Here is a 19,065-nt window from a genome sequence, read left to right on the forward strand (position 1 = left end):
CTTTTCTGTGAATCTCTTTCCCAGCAGTAAGCCAGGAAAAACAGAGCGTTGGCTCTTGCTTGGACTGTCACACGCTTGAATTCAACCAATGTTTTCTCTTTTGACAGAGGAGTGAAGCCACCCTCTGCTTTGTAAGCGGTCTCTGCTTCCCTTTCTGCTTGTCCCTGAGGATTCCAGGGGTGCCAGCTGGGTCTCAGGGGGCAGCAAGCAGCTCTGTGAGGCTGGTGCGTCCATGGCCATGTTCCTTTGGGCAGCTTCCCATGTGTGACACAGTGCAGAGGGAGTCCCTAGAATTCAAGAAGCCTCTGGACAACGCTTTCAGACATAGAGTTTGGATTTGGAGTGGTCCCTTGTGCGGCCAGGAGTTGGACTCAGTGATCCTTCCAGCTCGGGATATTTTGTGGTTCTAGGATCTGAGGGAAGGAGCACTTGTTACCAGGAAGCACGGGTCTCAGGGATGCCTTTTGAAGGCACTGGGCAGGGCTGAAGTGCGGAGTTCCTGCAGCAGGGATGCAGCGGAAGTCTGGAGGAAAAGCAGCTATGGAGATAACAGCAGCAGTGACAATCAGAAGAGGTGGGATCAAGCTCAGCTCCGAGACAACCCGTTGACTGAAGCAGACATCTGTTTCCGTGGAAAAAGTCATCTGTTGCTGTGATGAGTCTTTGCCTCTCCTTGCCTTCGGGGAGCTGGGAGGAGGGGAAGGAGGAGTGGAGGTGGCCAGCTTGGTGCTGGCCAGGCCCAGCTGTGCCTGAGCCACAGCGAAGCACCTCCAGGCAGTGGGTTGGGGGTTTGAATCCCCAATCTGCTGTGGGCAGCCCTGCTTTGCTTCAGAGCCCCACCCTTCACAAAAGCACGAGCATCTCCAAACGCTCCCGAGCTCCTGATGTGCTGCCAAGGGTTTCTGCTTCCATCGTGTGCGAGCACCAGGGCAGTCTGGAGAGTAAACAATATCCTTTAATAGGAACACTGGGCAGCTGCTTAAAGGCAGCTGTGCAGGCAAAAAGGAGCATTCCCCATTCAGAGCTTGCACGGGGGAAGCAGGAAGGCAGAAGGGGAACCGAAATGCCCTGATTTGGAAGTAAGTCTCTAGTAGAAAGGCGACTGTCTCGTGTGCCACAGCCAAGGGAGATATTTTTATTCAGTGGGAAATATTCCGTGTCTGCTCAGTGCAGAGGCTCCAGCCTGTGCTTCCAGCCCTCAGTGAGTGTGACCATGACCTATGGCAGGCGCAGGAGTTGCTGCCAGCTCCTCAGGGCCTCTGTGTGGGGTTGGGGCTGCAGCCCTCTCCCCATTGCCCATCCCCTTTACTGAGGCCTAACCCCTTCTCTGCTGCCCATCCATTTCCTACGGCCTAAATTGCTCCCTCCAGCAGCAGGGCCAGGGAGGGAGGTGCCAAAGTGTGAACAGACATGCAAGCAGCAACAACAGGTGGGCATGGCTCCCGTTTCCATGAGAACAAGGGAAAGAAGATGATGGGGAGCCTGGCTCCAGCTATTGGTTTCCTACTGCCCTGTCACCCACTGATGGCTCTCTCCTTGCCTCGTCTCTGCTCTTTCCTCCTTTCCTGCAGGCTGTTCTTAATGGGCTCCAGCTGCTTGTCCCACTTGCTTCAAGCAATCCTGCAAGCCCCAGGCTGCCACTGCCTGTACCGAGGCACCAGGGGTCCCACAGCCCAAAGACAACAAAACTTTGAGGTCAAAGCAGCTGGGGCTGGGAGAGAGCCTGCTCCAGGGCTGTAATCATTAAGGTTGGAAAAGCCCACTAAGATCACCCAGTCCAACCCGTCAGCGCCATGCCCACTAAATGTGTCCCTCAGTGCCACGTCTTCCACTTTGGTGCTGCCTGCCGTCAGCCCTTGGGCCAAAGCAAAGGTCAGTACTGCAGGGTGACATCCACTTCAGTGGGAGGTGACCTTTGGGGGACCAGCTGGGAGGAGAGTGTAGACCACCACAGCGGGCTCTTCACCTCCCGTACTGTGTGTTATACAGATTTCTCAGTCCCAGGAGATGTTCTGCAGGCAGGTTTGTTTTTTTTTTTATTTCTGAAGGGCAGGCAGCAGGGAAAGGAAAGGTTGAGCTCCCTTGGGAACTTTCTACTTTATTTTTACTTCTGTTTTTGTTTCTTTAATCTTGAGGAAGGAACAGACTACAAGGGGCTTAAATAAAAAAAATGCAGCTTGTTGGGACAAAAGTGTGTGGCTGAAACATTTGCCCAGGGTTGTGAGTGGGTTTGTGCACGAGAGATGCTCTGCAAAGGGGAGAACTTTCCATGCCAAAGCAGGACTTCATTTCATTTTACCTCTGTTTCTTCTGGAGGATCAGAGCGATCCTCTCCTCCAGAGGTGAGCGGGGAGGCAGGGGGCCACATCTGAGTGAGCCACCAAGGGCTGCGATGTGCCAAGCTCCCAAGATTACTGCTTTGCTTATTGGGTTTTCTTTTAAGCTCAGTATTAACTGGTGTTGAGCAGCACACGCAGAAGTCAGAAATGAGGGTTAACCAAGGCTGAGGGGTGGGGACTTGTATTTGGAAGAGTGGTGGGGATGAGGGGGTTGCATGCATCAGTGTTTTCCCTCCCCAGACACCAGCAGGTATTTCCTAGCATCCAGCCAGCAGGCACAAAGTGTTTTATCCCACTTCTGGTGTTACGAATGAAGCTTTTTAACAACTATTCCCATGCTCAGCTAAATAGCTCTTGGTTTTATAAATGCATTTCATTGCTTCTCTGTATCTTCTTAATGCAAAATCCCTTTACGTAAATTATTATGTGTTTTCAGTGATCCCTGCTCAAGGTTAGTGTTAATTTAATGTGAATGATGGGAGCTGAAAGGCCCATCAGCAGGGCGTTTTGAACAAATCTAGGTGACGGCTCTCTGGAGGAGCTGTTTGGGGTGGAGACTTCAATCTGGAGCTAAGTGGTAAGGAAACTGTCAACACAGCCATGGCAATGGCAAACAGAACAGAGACGGTGGGGAGAGAGAAGGAGAGTGCACAGGTACAGCAGGAAATGGTGGCTGAGTGTGATGAGCTAAATGTGAACACGTGTCGTTGCTGTTTTTAACACTGATTATGTAAAAGTATTTGGAAAAGGCATGCGGGCCATCTGCTGCCCCGTGCCCCTCCGGGGGCTCCAGCTGACCGCCTGCTCCCTGTCCTCTCTTTGCCACTGCCCCAGGGCCAGGGTCTCGATTCCTCGTCAGAAAAGCAGACTGCCCTTCTGTCTGCTTCTAAAAAGTGCAAAGAGCCGTGCACAGGTGAGGAGAGCTTTGCCTGGGGATACTGCCCTGCTGCAGCTTCGTAGTCTGTCATCATCCCCATCTTCCTGGTGTCCAAGCAGCAGTGTTTTTCTCCATGACACTCTGCTCCCCAGTGCTGCCAGCATGGGTATGCTATGCCTGCAGGAGTCACGGGTGAACCATTAGAAGTTCCTCCTCTGCAAGTTGCTGCTAGAGCAGCAGAGCCCCTTGCATGGCACTGGCTCCATGCTGCCCCTGGCTCCACGCTCCAACCAAGAGGGCTGCGAGCTGCTGCATTCCATGGCAGGCAGCTCCACTACGCTCAGCTGCACGCTCTCCATCCTGCTGCCCGGTCTCTTTGCAAACCACAGGGCTCATTGCAAAAACAAATAAATAAAGACGTGCACCAAAAAAAGATCAAACCACTGAGTGCTGGAAAACACGTAGCTCGCGGCTCGCTGTTGGTACATCCCAAAGGCAGAGGGATGGAAGCAGGGTGCTCGGAAGAGAGATGCTCGGTGCTGCTTTGCCTTAAAAAGAAGGCTTATAAAAACAAAACAAAAAAAGCCTGCTTTTACTCTTCCAGGGCGAGGAGCAGACTTTCTGGGGCCATGGGTGTTTGTGCCCATTGCAGTCCTCTTCCCATGCAGGTTCCCACAGTATCTCTGCAGTCGGCTTTCCCCAGACAAGTCCCAACTTGGAGGCAGTTGCACAGCAGCAATCTGACCCGACGCCGTCCCTCTGTGAGGATGTCCCATTGGTGTCCTGCTGTCCATCTTGCATCATGGCAGGGCTCAGCTGGCCATGCCAGCAGCCCCAGCATTCATTTGCCATGGCTTGGGGATCTCTGAGCACACAGGCTGCTCAGAACAGAAGGAAAACAAACATGGATTTCTGGGTAGGTTACGTTTGCTCACCTCCCAGGGTCTCACACATTCCTGAGTAATCCAGGCAAGTTTCGTTATGCTGAAACCTTTGACTTTTGATTAAAAAAAACCACTTCAGTGTTTCTATTTGTCTGAGGATTGCCAGGTACTCTTGCTATCCATTTCCCTGCTGTTGAGCACAGGACCTTTTGCCATCTGGAATTCTATATGCATGCATATATATATATAGTATATGGTATCTCAAGCTCTTTGGCAGTGCTTGCAGAAGAAAGCAAACAGCTTTGTAGGTTTGGATACCTATCTTTACCCTGTCTGCTAAATGCAGATTTTCCATTAATTTCTAATTCCAGCCCAAGTCCTTCCTGCCTATTTACCTATCAGACCTGCTCTGTGGGTGCAACAGATGCATTTTCCTCCTTGATGAGGGTTGATGGACCCTCATTCCCATCAGTCTCACCAAGGTTTGGTGAGTGGGGTGCTCTCCTCCACTGTGGGGCTTGGCTCCCCCTTCCCTGGATGAATAACAATGTGCAAAACCCTGGGGAGGCAGACATATCCACACTGAGAGTGGATGGCTGGGCTGGGCTGCGTTCATCAATAGCAACTGGGATTTTTTAGGAAAGGGGAAGGCAGAGCAACCAGAGGAACGCAGAGAAGCCACAGGAGCCTCCCAGCTGCTGCTTGGGCAAAAAGCAAAGTGAGATGAAAAGGCTGTGATGCCATCTCTATTCCCAGCAGTGTGCCCTGCCCACCACACCACCACATTTTTGTGTGGGTGGAGCAAAATCACTCCAACGCTCCCACTCGAGCTATTCCGTGTTGTGTAAAATATGGGAACACTCATCCAAGTGTTGGATGCAGGCTGAGTGCCGACAGCCCTCCTGCCATATGGGTGTCAGAGCCATTGAGCAACAGCAGCCTCCTTTTCTTTCTAAGCAAAACTGGAAGCTGGAGCTGAGTGCTGCCCTGCCCTGGGCTGTAGATAGGGCACAGCTGAGCACTGCAGCCTTGTACAGCCAGCAGGTGAAGGTACCTGTCCCCAGGCCTTGTTTTCAGGACAGAGAGGAGCCACCCACTTTGAGCAGCTCGCTGTGGGATGCTGGGGTCTCTTGCAGCTTGTGCCCTATTGCACACTCAGCTGCCGCCCCAGGGAGGCTGTGGCAGGGCTGGGAGCTTCCTGCCCCATGGCACCATGCCCGGGATCGATATCCCATCGCTGCCCCCCAAGTGGCTTAGCCCACACGTGAATAAAACACGGTGAATAATTTCCCAGTAAATGGCATAAAAACAATAAAAGGAGGTTTATGGGCTGCCTGCTGCCAGTAAGTGTAAGGTGAGAAGTAAACGGCATCCCAAAAAGCTCAGTTCCTTGGGCGAGGAGCTGAGAAGGCAGCAGGCAGCTGCAAGGGCTCTTAGGGGGAGGCAGGAGCATCTGGATAAAGAAGGGGATTAAAAGGAAGAAATTTCCCTTGAAAGACCTGTGCGTGTTGAGACTGGAGAACACGTCAAGTTGTGCAACAGGGCAACACAGCTAGCGCTGTGTTACAGCCTGCAGCCCCCCATCCGCTCTCACATGCACTGGGCTGACAGGTGCCTCTGCCAGCACAGTTAATTGCAGCTCCCTGCACCAAGCACACCAACCACTGCTGCCTGTCCCCTGCTCCCCCAGGACGAGGCCACTGCCTCCCTGATACAGGGCACAATGAGTTGCAGCTAGGTTCTTGGCACTGCTCCCTCATGGCATCAGGACATGGAGGTGGAAGGTTTAATTCTCTCTCAAGCATAGATTTTTAGCAAGCACCAACCACAGCAGGACATCTTGTCCAGCCTTCCACCATGCCAAGTTTGGGCCCAGCTGCTTGCTGCAAGCTGAAACAAAAACACGGTCTTGTTCCTCTCAGCAGTGACAGGAGGAAACACAGCTAAGGTGGTGGGTGGGAAAGAAAATCAATTAAAAAAACAGTATTTTCTGGTTGGATACAGGCATTAAGGACTAGTTAGCCATTCCCACAGTTTGTCAGCTAGCTACTGGTCCTGCCTCAGTCTGCTAAAACCAGGTGAACAGGTACAGCTCTGATAGGCAAAGGGCGTAAGAGAAACAAGATACAAAGGCAGAGACACAGCCTTATTAGTGCAGCCAACATAAAAAAAATAGACAAGTTTTCAGGCACCTCCTTACATTGGATAATTGCTGACTGCTGTAACAACATCTCAGAGAGAGGCATCACTAAATTAGTGCTCCTTGATTACAAGATGCAGTACCAGCTGTTTGCATGGTGTCTGGAACAATGACACGAAGCACAGCAAGGAAGATCTGAAGGGTACACAACTCATCAGCTCCTTTTGGCACCATTTTCCCCCCCAGCTCTCACAAGCCTCCTCTCCCCCATCCACCTAAACCTGAATAATATACGGAGCTGCATTTAAAAGAAGTCACCTCTGAGATTTCTCACGAGCCTTCAGCTTATCCCAACTGCAGCCATCACTTGAACTCAGTGACAGCATGCAATCACAGCCTTGGAAATCTCACAGCTTCTACAAAAGAAAGCTTCAGTTATCTACATGAGGCTATATAAAGCTGCACGTGGCAGAGCTATGCATCAACCTTTCATCACGTTCTCTCCATAAAACCCAGATTTTAGCTGTGGGTAAAGCTGCTGAGCAGACGTTAGCTGCTTCTCAGGTTGTATGAGCTGCAAAAGGTGTTGTTACTAAGGGCCCAGTACTGCTTGCTTCTGGAAGAAGGGGAGGCTCCTGCAGATTAATGAGGGGAATCTTCCCCATGGCAAGCATACGTGCACAAATTACAGTCATCCTAGAGAACAGATCTACTCGATGCAACACTGTAAGCTCACACCCCAAGAACAGCCTGAGTTTGCAAGCCAGGCCAGGGCTAAAAAAAAAAAAAAAAAATTGGTACATTCTATCTTGCTTCTGCCTCTTTGGTTTATAGGGCAACTGGAGCACAGAGCACCAAGAACAAGCTGAGCAAAGCAGCAATTATGACATTTTCCTGTAACTCACTCATAGCCCTCATCGCTTCAACAGACAAACCTAAAGAGCTTAGTTGGAAGCACTGTTTTAGTCTAAGCTCTACCCCACTCTGCCCCCAAAAGAACCAGTTAGTTGCTTACTTCAACCCTCTACGCATCCCCATGCATGAGGTTACGATCTGATCTTTTCCCAACAAACTAGCAGAGCATAGGTATCATTATGAGCTGAAGTCTGACCTCAGAGCATTGCCCTACAGCATGACGAGGACATGGCTCTGAACAGCAGCCCTTTGTACCCAGATCCCCTCCCTTGCAGGAGTCAGTCTGGCTTGCCCTACTCTGGATAATGACAGCATACACTCATCATGAGCAGATGCATAAGCTGAAGCCTTCAAGGTAGGGCAGGTTTAAAGTGACTCATGTTTAGCACCAGTTCTCAGGTTTACAGCAGCTGCAATCTCTTTTGCCACTGCTATAAGCACATTTCTAACTCCAGCAAGTAGACTACACCAGCACAGTTCAGCTAACCAGGAACAGCAAATCACTTGCACCTCAAAAACATTCAGTTAACACATCTAAGACAGGTCAGGCCAAAACAACAGTTTATTTCGTTTTCAACAACATTTCAGCCATCAAAAAATAAACTCTAACACAGATGGATGGAAGACTTCTCTACAGTGTAACTAGGTGGGCTCTGACCCAAGGGGTTTGAAATTGGAGTGACATTTTATTATTCATCCAATAAGTTAGGAAGCATGAGAATAAAGTGCTTTATTTCTGAGCTGGCATGAGGTCATCAATGGACTGGCCTTTTTCAAGGCGTTTTTCCATTTCAATGAGCAGCTTCACACCATCTACCACCATCTGCACAAGCTCTACCTCAGAGAAGCCAAGACGATCAGCATTGGAGACATCAAACACCCCTCCGACTGCAGCTGTGTCCACACCACCTGGAGCAAGAGATTTAATGAGTACACTGACCACTGCCTGAGCCAGTAAGTCTGCCTTTCTGCCCCCACCAGAAAGAGGTGGGAGCACAGAAAGACAATTCTATACAAGTTACCACCACCTCCTCTTCCCTTCAGGGAGATAAAGCTGAATGTGATGAAACATGAACCACTTTTTAATTTAACTCATGAGTAATCTAACTGCACTCAGAAGTACTTGCTGTAGCTATATCCTAGCCAGAAGTTAAAAATCAGAAATCCCATCCCTGATTACAACAGGCCACTAGGTTCACCTTATCAGATGCTCACAACACCACATGGAAAGATATGCCTGAGAGTGCTCAGAAGCTGGATATAATAAGGCTCAAGCAAAGCACCAGCATCTCCACCTCTTCCAAACTACACTTTTCTTTTTTGGGGACAACCAAGCATTAAAAGTCCCTTCTGGATGGTCTGTCAGGCACTGTCAGCATAAACCAAGATTAGCTTCGGCTGTAGCCAGGCTCTCACTGCTGTCTGGTCAGGGGCAGCCTTCTAGGGGCATCACTTCATCACCACCTCTCACCTGTGCCTCGTTTCTGCAGCCGAAGCCTCTTGAGGACTTCTCCAAACTTCTCATGCTTCCCAAGGTTTGGTAGCTTGATGTGCACACCAGCACGGAGCCCTGTTCCCAGGTTGGATGGGCAGGTCAGGATGTAGCCCAAGTGTGGGTTCCACATGAACTCGTAGTTTTTGGACTTGAAGAGAGTTTCTATCTATAAATAGAGAGAATGGATGTTTAGAGATTGTTCTCTGTCTGAACCATGTAGGTCATCCATTAAGTGCTCATTTACAGCTTCAGTTGCATAGCAACAGCCACAACAGTTTGAGCAGCTATTTCAGTCAGTTACAGAGGCCCCCTCCATCTGCAGAAGAGGGTCACCAGTGAGGGGCTTTTTAAGGCCTTAATCTTGCTCCCAGCAGCGAGACAGCCTAAGTTCAAGCTACACTACAAAGCCTGAAATTGCTATCTACTGTGAAGCTTGATTTACTAAATGTCAAACTGGTGTGCCTGTTAGGATTAGGGAAGGGGCTGGTAAAGCACAAGCTGATATCAAGACCAGAAGCTGAGAAAAGCATGCAGCCTAGAAACTTCTGTCTCATGTCATCCATCCACATTTAAGCAATTTTTCCTCCCACCCAGGGTCTCTAAATGCTGTGATTTGTAGAATCATGTAGAGATCCTTTAAGTATAGTTTGATAAAGGTGTCACATTAGGATTTATTCCAGATTTCTTAGCCATAATGCTTTGCCAGTACAGGCATTTCAGAGCCCTCGCAACAGAGGATCTCATCAGGATGTTCCCAGAGACCCAAACCATGAAGCAGCACCCTACAAACCAAAGGAGAAGGATGTCATCTCCTGTGTGCATGCTCCCAGCCTGGAAGAGCTTGTATGGTCAGCTCTAACAATATTTAGACCCAGAGCTCAAGCAGTATTTGATTTACCTGTGTTAGCCCTGTACAGAAGCGGGTAAACACTTCCTTCATGTTGCCACCTTTCTGCATGGAAATAACCCTGAGGTGATCCTCCTCATTGATCCAAACAAGGAAGGTCTTGTTGTCATTGTGCCTAGGAAACAAGACAAACTTGTTGTCTCCCTTGCAATTTTCAAGACAGATTTAGAAGCACCAAGTTACTGCTGTAGCTTCCAAGAGTCTCATATAATTGCTTCTTCAAAGAAATTCATCTTCCTGTTCTCCATGCAAGCACTAACAAAATTAAGCTTTTACTTTTACCCTATTCTTTTCAAGAGGTATTTGGAAGTGGCCTGTATCTATGTCAGAAAGTAATAGCATGACATTAGCCAATGTTAGAGCATCAAAATGGAGTCATTTCTCACCTCATTTATGTTCAAGTCCACAAATTTAGGAGATTTAATCTGTTCAGAGTTTGCAGAAGGGCAATTAATATAGGCACTGAAGCAGACCCATAGACAGATGTTCACACAGACACCTCGCTGACAGTGAATAAGCAGAACTTGATGAGAATTATCATATTGTTAGGCTGCCCTTTGTACCTTGTAAGAGAGTTGAGGCGAGTTTCCACTACTCATTTAGATCTGGGGCTTTTCAGAGATACCATAAAAACCTCTGAATACCAAAGGTCCCTCTGCACTAGCTTGCAGCTGGTCAACATGTATCACACTGATGATTTCTCAGCTTGATTACAGTAAGAATTAACTAGTATCTGATGAAAGCTATTTACACAGACTGAGACTCTACACTTCAAACCTGTACATTAGCCATGCTCAGATGACAGCACTATCTAATGCTAGCAATCTGCAGCTAGATGATGCAATCTTAAAAGTGATCTACAGAAACAAAGCATGTTTCCTCTGCTGTTTACTGAAACAGCTACAATAATGAGCTCGAAGCACTCCAGCTAAGAACCAACCCTTGGCTTATAGGGGAGCAAGTTAATTATGCTGCAGAAGCTCCTGAGATGCGGTTTTATGTAGGTGACCTACATGTTACAAGGAAAATCCTTCTGCCCTATACCCCTGCATCAGTCAACTGATGCCACTGAGTCTCTGGTGGGGGGGGGAAAAAATATCACTAATAAGGTAACACCACATTAGTCTGGCATCAGTGAGTTTCTGCATGCAGAAGCAATGAGATTACAAAGGAACAACTACGCATCTGGTGTCAAGACTCAGTTAAGTTCACGCCATGGTTTGTTACCTTAGTTATTCTAAACTAACGGTACAAGAGCTGAACATAGCAGAATGTTAACTCTTTTAGAAGTTATCTACTTCCCTAAGTTGCTCCAGTTATTGCTTGGTGCTTTGCAAACCTGTGCTGATGGACAGGCTTTAGAAATAGGCCAGCCAAGCTGGCTTGTTCCTACCCAGCCCAATGCAGTACACACTAACACTTGGGGCAAGTTCTGCTTTCAGATATCACTTCCCCAGGGGATACCACACAGAAGTTCTTCATTAGATTCAGCAGCATAAGTTCACAACATGCTGTTTTGTCCAACTATATCAGCCACAACCAAAATTTCAAGAGGTTTTTTTTTTTTGTTGCAGGGATTTCATGCAACTCTCCCCTCTGGGCATATACTCACCAGATACCCCTGGCATCAGGCCAATCTCGTGCCATCCCAGATGCCAACAGAAGAGGAGAAACAGGTTTGTCAAACAAGAAGTGATCATCAATCAGCTGCTGCTGCTCTGCATCGGTCATGTTCCTCAGAGCATAGTACTTCCCCTTGAGATCACCTCCCAGGCTGCCCAGAGCTGAAAGACAGGCACTCTTAGGATGGGAGCAGAGATTGCATTCAAACTATCTGCTTTTGTTAGTTCCTCCCTTGTTTCATCTGTAATGGCAATGACTTTGCATGGCATTACAGAACTTAGGGCTGTATCAGTTGATTTGTGTGCACCTTCCAGGCAGAAACAAGCAGTTTTGTTCCCTTACATAAAGTATGGGAGCATTACTGCTGCTTAACTGTAGTAGTGAAGTGCTTTCTCCCAAGGAGAATCAAGGTCACAAATACAACAAGCAGCATTCTCATCAAGGACTGTTACCCTGCCCTTGAGAAGTTTTGGAACAGTGACAGGATAGCACCTTGAGAAAGTATCCTTTCCCTGGCTTAAAGTAAGTGGGAGGCAACAGAAGGAACTGCAGCTGAGGAGTTCCACTGAGAACTAGAGCTCACTCAGAGCTGGACTACACCTCTAAGCAAGCTGAATGTTAATGAAAGTCAATTAAAAGAAGCCACAAAATACTGCAACCATGACTCAAGCCCTAGGGTTGCTCCATACCTATTACTTCTCAGATTTGAGCTGTGATGAACCAACCTCTTCCCCCACACACAGAAAGAAGCTTTCAAGATCAGTAAAGGTCAACTTAATACAGCCCAACTTCCCTGACGTGCGCTCCTGCTCTGAGCTACAAACTGCAACACTGATGCAACCATAATCCAAGCTGCCTTTTTCAGGGAAGGTTCCACATTCAAGTTAAGCCTTGAAGAAAGCAGCTTCTGCCAAACACCTCCATTCTCCAACTGCACAGAGCGCCTCTTTGCCTAGACAAGGTCAGTTTCCCTTCATTGCCTGATTCAACACTTTACCTTCAACAGAGAGCTTCTCAATAGCCCGTCTCTCTCCCCTGCTGCAATGAGGGGGAAGGCAGAATCCACGGATGCTCCTGCCAGTTCTCACACGAGAGCTCAGCACATAATTAGGATCCAAGTCATCACCACCCTACAAGATCAGAAAATTAGTCAGTACTGCCTTGTTGCAAAGATGCTTACCCTAAATACACACAGGTCCTGTGCACTTCTATTTGACACTGACTAGTTGTGCTGTAATATGATACACATGATGGTCCTAAGACCATTTTTTCCAACTTTCCAACAAGCTGGGAGTAACAAACTCCCTGTTTTGAGGTTAAGACTAGGGCTTTTAAGTATGTGCTAGAAGACAAGAATACCATCAGTTTTACACCCATCTCAGACCCAGATCTCAGCTTCTGTTACTCCTCTCACTTGCAATCTAGAGGTATTAACATGACAAATCCTCGTTTAGGTAGGTGCTTACTCCTGAAAATGAGAATTATTATTGTCAAAGCATTTTAATTTTTGAGATGTCCTATGGCTGCCAACCAAGATAGCAGCTGGAATTCCCAGAGACTGTAATAACATTTGAAATCTGTATTATGGTTAGAAGTTTCTACTTCCAACCGTAACGATGGCTTCTATAACATGAGACCACTGGCTGATTTTTAGCCTACATCATCATACAGTAGAAAGAGTTGATGTTTCTAACAGCCCTGGGACTGGGTTGTTTCACAACTAGCACATCCCAAAGAAATACATGCTCAACGTGTTTGGCATGACTTACATTGCAGAGCACATGAAGCAAGTCCTGCTTGTCAGCTGCCTGGTTCTACCCAGTTACTAACAACCTACTGCAGCAGGCTCTTGAGTAAGACTGCACTGGGCACAGTGCCTGTCAGCCTGTGCACAGCAAAAGAGAGAGGCCTAAACAGATTGCTCAGGCTCTGTCAATTGCTCACAGCTTTCCCCAGGCCTCAGATCAGTGAGTATCAGTAACTGAACAAAAACGTATACCTGCAGGTTATCAGCATTCAGGTCGGTCTTGTGCTGATCAGTTGGTTTGTAGCCACCGTGCCTGTCCTCAATAACTGGATCAAAGAGTTCCTTAAACACTTCATAAGATTCCTCATCGCCAGCTACACATCCTACTGTCATTATGAAGGGGTGGCCTGGAGTGGTAACAAAGGCAGAAGAGCTTAGTTGGGTGATGCTCAGCCATACTCCAGCACAGCATTAACCAGGCAAGTTTCTCCACAGCAGATCTAGTCACTTAGAAATGCACTCACTTAATAGCAGTGGGAGACCCTACACTTTACATTTCATCCAGTTAGTCAAATGCAGTGCTATGGGAAACCATAGCAGTTGCCATTAAGCCACACTCTTGTCAAGCTTTGGTTTAGGGCAATTTTGCACAGCACATCCAATTTTACTAGCTAATGCAAACCCGTAGATAGAACTACACTTAAAACAACCATGCTTTGCTGTGAGCAAGCATGCATCGCTTTGTTCGCTCTGCTACAGACAGAACTGCATTTTCCTAGTTGGCTCATAAATACCACCTCCACGAGCTTAGCTTAAGTCACCATACTGAAAAGCACCGGTTACTTCAGCTGGCTCCCACAGAATATCTCAGCGCATTTTACCGGGATTATCAACCCCAGTCTGAATGACATCATCCAGGGTGAAGCCACTGGGCGTGACTCTGTCTCTCAGTTTCTTGTACAAATCCAGGGTTAGCACTTTGGCCATGTGGTTGTTGTGGGTGCTCAGGTCCGGGTACTCCTCATCGGGAGGCAGCCTCTGATTATTTAGTTGGGCCATTTTGATATTGCTAGAGTAAAAATAAATACTGCAATGTTAACACATATATGCATCTGTTCCCCCTTGTTTTCATAGAAGTGCTACAGAACATTACAGAACCACTTTGGAATAGGACGAGCTTAGAACAGCCGGGTAAGCCCACACAGCTCAGAGAATTTTTTTCCCCCCGGTTGCATAAAAATTAGAACACATTTGAGCATTTGCTTTTCTTTTTTTTTTTAGTTCAGATTTGAAGTATTTAGCAGAGCAGTTACATAATAGGAACGCCTGGGAATCGCTGTGTCAGATTGCAGCGAGGAGCAGGGCTCGGCAAATCGTGGCCTCCTCAGCACAGCCGTCCCTGGCTGCGTGCGGGGCTTGCTGTCAAGGAGCACTTCCAGGAAGGAGGGGGAGCAGACCGCCCTGCAGTCCTAAGGGTGCAGCCGTTACCTGGGTTGTCAACCCCGGTCTGAATGACATCATCCAGCGTAAATCCACTGGGAGTCTGCCTGTCCCTCAACTTCTTGTACAGGTCCAGGGTCAGCACCTTGGCCATGTGATTGTTGTGCGCGCTCAGGTCAGGGAACTCATCGTCAGCAGAGTGCTTCATCTTCAGGAGGTTGTGGCTGTTTGAGAAGGGCATGGCTGTCCCTACCGCAGTCACTGGGGGAAGAGAGGGAAGCCTATCACCAGGGGAGGCCACCAGGCACCAACAAGGTCACCTTGGCTTTGCTTCCACCCCACACAATCCACACCTTCGTTGCCACAACACCTTCCTCGAGGCCAAGCGAGGAAGAAAAGGCAAAAAAAAAAAAAAAAAAAACTTCTTCCAGCTCCACAGGCCTTGCCCCATCCTTCAGCACCCGGTCCGGACGCTCCGGGGCTCGGCCGGGACGCAGGGCGGCGACCAAAGCGGCGGGGCAGCCCCAGCCGGAGCAGCCGTTGGGGAGCGCCGCGCCCGGCGCCGGTACCGACAGCGCTAAGCTGGAGACCGGGGCGAGCGGGCAGTGCTCACCGAGCCGTTACACAACGGACGGCTCCCTCGGGGGACGTGGCTGGGGCGAGCGTATGTAACTACCCTGCTAAATACCGGGGTAAGCTGCTTTCAGAGCGGGGCTCCGGCTCAAGCTGCGGCCGCACCCGGTACGCACCTGTCCCGCACCGCCCCATCCCGCTCCCCCCGACGCTTTCCCGGCCGGACCGGCTCCAACCCGCACCATTAAAAATACATTTTTTCCTCATAAAAGTTAAACCGCTTCCTCCTTCTTTTCTTTAAGCTGCAGGCGACTCGGCTGCCCCGGGACTTACCGAGGGCTCCGCAGTCAATGCAAGGACCTCAGCGCCCGCTCCGCACCCACCCGCTGCCCAAGCCGGAGTGGAGCCCCGAGTCAACCGCCGCGCCCATTTTATATAGAGCGCGACCCACCGCCCCATTGGCTGCTATTTATAGCCCATTCATTCCATTGGTCGAGCCGCGAGGGGGCGGAGCCAGCGGCTCCTCCTGGCCGGTGAAGGCGTGCCGCCATTTTGCGCGGCGGTTGGGCGGCCGGTGGCGCTGGCCTCGCGGCCCGCTTGCCTCGGGCCCGGAGCGGTGAGCGTCGTGACCTCGTGAACGCAGACGTGCACGTACATCCGTTCCACCGGCAGCCTCAACATGGCGGCACCGTTGGGCACCGAGGCGGGCGTACACGGCTTTTTGCTTTCACCCTTGCTCAGATTTGAACATAGGCTTATTGTGTAACGCACTGAAGGTCTCTTTTTGTCGTGTGCAAAGAAAGTACCTGAATTTTATTGAAGAAGGGCTGATTTTCCTGTGGGGACAGGAGCAGAAGGTCATCTGAGCCATCCTATGCTCACATTCAGGCAGCGGTGACTGTTGCTGCGCAAGGCTCATCCAAAAACCTTATGCAGCCCAGAGTTCAGTTTTGGAGAAGTGAACGGCAACCTGGAGCTGCCCTTCACATAACAGTCTCTTTATCTTTCTCTGTAGTGCATTTATCTCACACTTCATCCCCCACACCCGGACTGCGCATTTAATTGCTGTGTTAGAGTTGTGTCAGAGAGATGGAGGAATCGTCCCCACCGTGATTCTTCCAGCACCGCAACCAGTGCCCTCAGCACCATGATACCAATGCAGCTTACAGAACTGTCCAGCTTCAGGAAAAAAAAATGCACAGGAAACCATTACAAACTAAAAAGCTCACACTGCCTCGAATAAAAATGCACTGTGTTTGGCTGCCATCCAGGCTTCCCAGTTATCCCAGGTACAGTGAGAGCAAACGAGCTGCAGAAGTCGGGCTGAGCGTCTGTGCAAGTCTGGTCTCTTATCTCCGGGATCAAAGAACAAATCCTCTCTAAGTCCCCTCTGCCTTTTTAACCTCACAAAATCTTCCCCTACATCTCACTAGTTCCACGCAATGCTCGTTCTTCAGGACAGTGTCAACTACAGGTAAAGCCCTCCTATGCAAGTATTCAATGAACGTAAGCGTAAAAATCATTCCCAGAGTTGTCAAAATACATGTCATATTCATGGATGATCTGAGTTACAACACTTTTTCTTCTTTTTGCCAAGTTCTAGTTGTGTGGTTTTGTTTTTTTTCTTAATGTAAAACACTCATCAGAGTTATTTTTAATGTAGAACAACACAAGAACAACACAAGTAATACTAAGAACATATTGTAACCTTACAAGCTTATTTTCTGGTGTTTTTCTTTACCCCCAAAAAACCCATACTAAAGAGGTACTGAAGGCTCCGTCTGTCTCGTTCCATAATCTACTGCCACGCACACAAGAAGCAACTGTTACTTACTTGTGTTATACATTTGTGGAATCAAGGTTACCTCAATAACTCACTTCTTTGCACTGGAGACACTCTCCCTCCCCATCCTGCCGAACAGGGAACACCAGTTGTTACAGTTATTAAGAGTCGGTTGTGTTCTCAATGTGCCATTCATTATCACACTTCCAACACAGACATCTCTCCTTCACACAGCTTTTGTCTGAAAGAAGACGCAGACAGAGCAGAGCCATGGTGGGACACCATCAAAATATACCTAGCAAACATGTTAAATGAACACTGCACCCTCATGCCCTTTTCCTCCCCATTATTTGACAAATTTATAATACACACTTAGCTTATATTTTGAGATCTGCTGAAAGCTGTGTGCAAACTGGATCCTACCTCTGTTACGGTATCCCATCCCTGCTTCCCTAGTGGCTTAATTATAGATGCAGTACTGTGTGTCAACAGCCTCTGATCAACTGCTTTATCTAGCTCATCTGCTGAGAGAATACTTTCCTTGGATCAGCCTGTATTGCCTGTTAGACTGTGATAAAGGCATCAACATGTCCTTTCCATGGGACGATATTGTAGTGCACACTGACATGTAAACTATGATGCAGTTTGGCATTTTAGGCTGGAAAGGTGGGGTGATTACTCCAGAGATCTGCGTGCTGAGCTTCAACAATGAAGAATGAAGGGAAGTTAATCATGGGCTGTGCAGTGAATACTTCCTAAGAGGCTTAATTATAAATGTTGTGCAGTGTACAACTGCAAGGAGATGTGTGTTAGCTAGGGAATGTGTCTTCTGAAATTGCTCACGTGATAGCAAGATGAACCTGAAGAATTCAGGGGAAACATGCTGAAAATCTAGAAGGATATTTCCAAATCAGGAAATAGCAAAAGAAAACATTTTACTACATATAACTGCCTTGTTTCCAATGCCTTACTTACTGAGTAAACAGCACTTGAAAATGAAACGTAACACTCGTGCATCAACAGGTGAACTGGTTGTAGCTGCATCTGCTTAAATTCCCAAATATTTCCTTCCCATTTATTGCTTTCTGTATATCTGCCTTGTTATTATCCCTTTTCACATTGGTTGAGCGTCCTGTTGAAAATTGCTTCAACTCCTAGTTGAAGACTAGGAGTTGTTTGGTCTTGTATACAGTCAGGCTCACAGTGATCTGAACAGCAGTTTTTTAAGGGAAAGAAAGGACACAAGAATATGAACTACGGCAAATGACGTGGAAAAATGACACATAAAAAAAAACAAGGTAGGTGCAGATATAAAGGCAGAATAGAGCTGTGATTGCCAGTCAGAAAAACAGCTGAGTAGGAGTCTGCAGTTTAAGAAACCTCTGAAACTGCATACATTATGTTTAGATGAGATGGAGGAGAGTTTCATAACTAAATAACAAAGACTTCTGCAACTATGATACGGGCGGGTCAATAGCGTAACATAAAAATGTTCTCACTGAAGATAATGGGCAAATTTTCCCTCACAGTTGATAAAATCACATGGATAAAAAAGACTCACAAACGGTCATCTACACAGCTCTCAGCTAAGCATACGTTGATGGTGTTCTTGATTATGGAGGAATGACTTTTTCTCCACTCCTGTGCATCTCAAGCCACTGGTGAACGCAGCAGCAGAGGATTATCTGATTTAGACAGAACGTTACCTGCGTGTCCGAGGTGACTCAGATCTGCTGTGCCTGCGCCCTCCCATGCCAGGTGGCCTGGGCTTGTTGGAGCAGCAGATGAGGCGATATCCTCCTCCTGGGCATCTCCTGACTCCATCCCCGCGCCACCGGGGCACCTCCGGCTCTCCACATCACTGCAATCCTAAACACGAGACACAAGTAGGAGTTAGAGCCGTGCTATTTGGGGTTTCGATGATTCCGCTCCTTCTGAGCCCACACTCTGCTGTGGGTTTCTCCTCCAGCCTCCAGAAACCGGCACGAGGAGTTCGGTTGGCCTCGAGCTGCCTTTCCCTGGGCTCAGCAGGGGAAGTAGCTGGAACGTTCTGGAAGCCGCCTGCACGGAGGCTCGGGTGGCAAAGGCACGGCCGTTCCGTGGGGAAGGGGCAGAAGTCAATCGCCCGCACTTGGCGAACGAGAGATCCTCCCCGGGCTCGTAGCTATCCGCGCCCGCGGAGGTGCTCGGAGGGAAGAAGCCGGGAAGGGCTGTCCAGCCTCCCAGCGCCCGTAGGGACCTCTCGTTGCACCAGGCAGGGTCCGGCCGCACGCCCCTCGCCCCCCACGCAGGAGCCACCGCTGACGGACGGCGGCCGGGGCGGGCGGCGGAGGGCGAGGGAG

At 48.6% G+C, this 19,065-nt stretch overlaps 1 protein-coding gene across 1 annotated transcript; it reads right to left on the minus strand.

The window, feature by feature from the left end:
* Nucleotides 1-7,885: 7,885 nt before the first annotated feature.
* On the minus strand, nucleotides 7,886-14,608 carry CKB (creatine kinase B; the record flags this gene model as incomplete). The annotated part of the gene is made up of 7 exons (XM_079536890.1): nucleotides 7,886-8,064; nucleotides 8,627-8,816; nucleotides 9,549-9,672; nucleotides 11,170-11,341; nucleotides 12,178-12,310; nucleotides 13,180-13,334; nucleotides 14,416-14,608. The coding sequence occupies 7 exons, from the start codon at nucleotides 14,606-14,608 to the stop codon at nucleotides 7,886-7,888; spliced, it is 1,146 nt and encodes a 381-aa protein (XP_079393016.1).
* Nucleotides 14,609-19,065: the final 4,457 nt, after the last annotated feature.

Source organism: Tetrao urogallus (assembly GCF_951394365.1).
Source record: "Tetrao urogallus genome assembly, chromosome: 6".
Lineage (NCBI taxonomy): Eukaryota > Metazoa > Chordata > Aves > Galliformes > Phasianidae > Tetrao > Tetrao urogallus.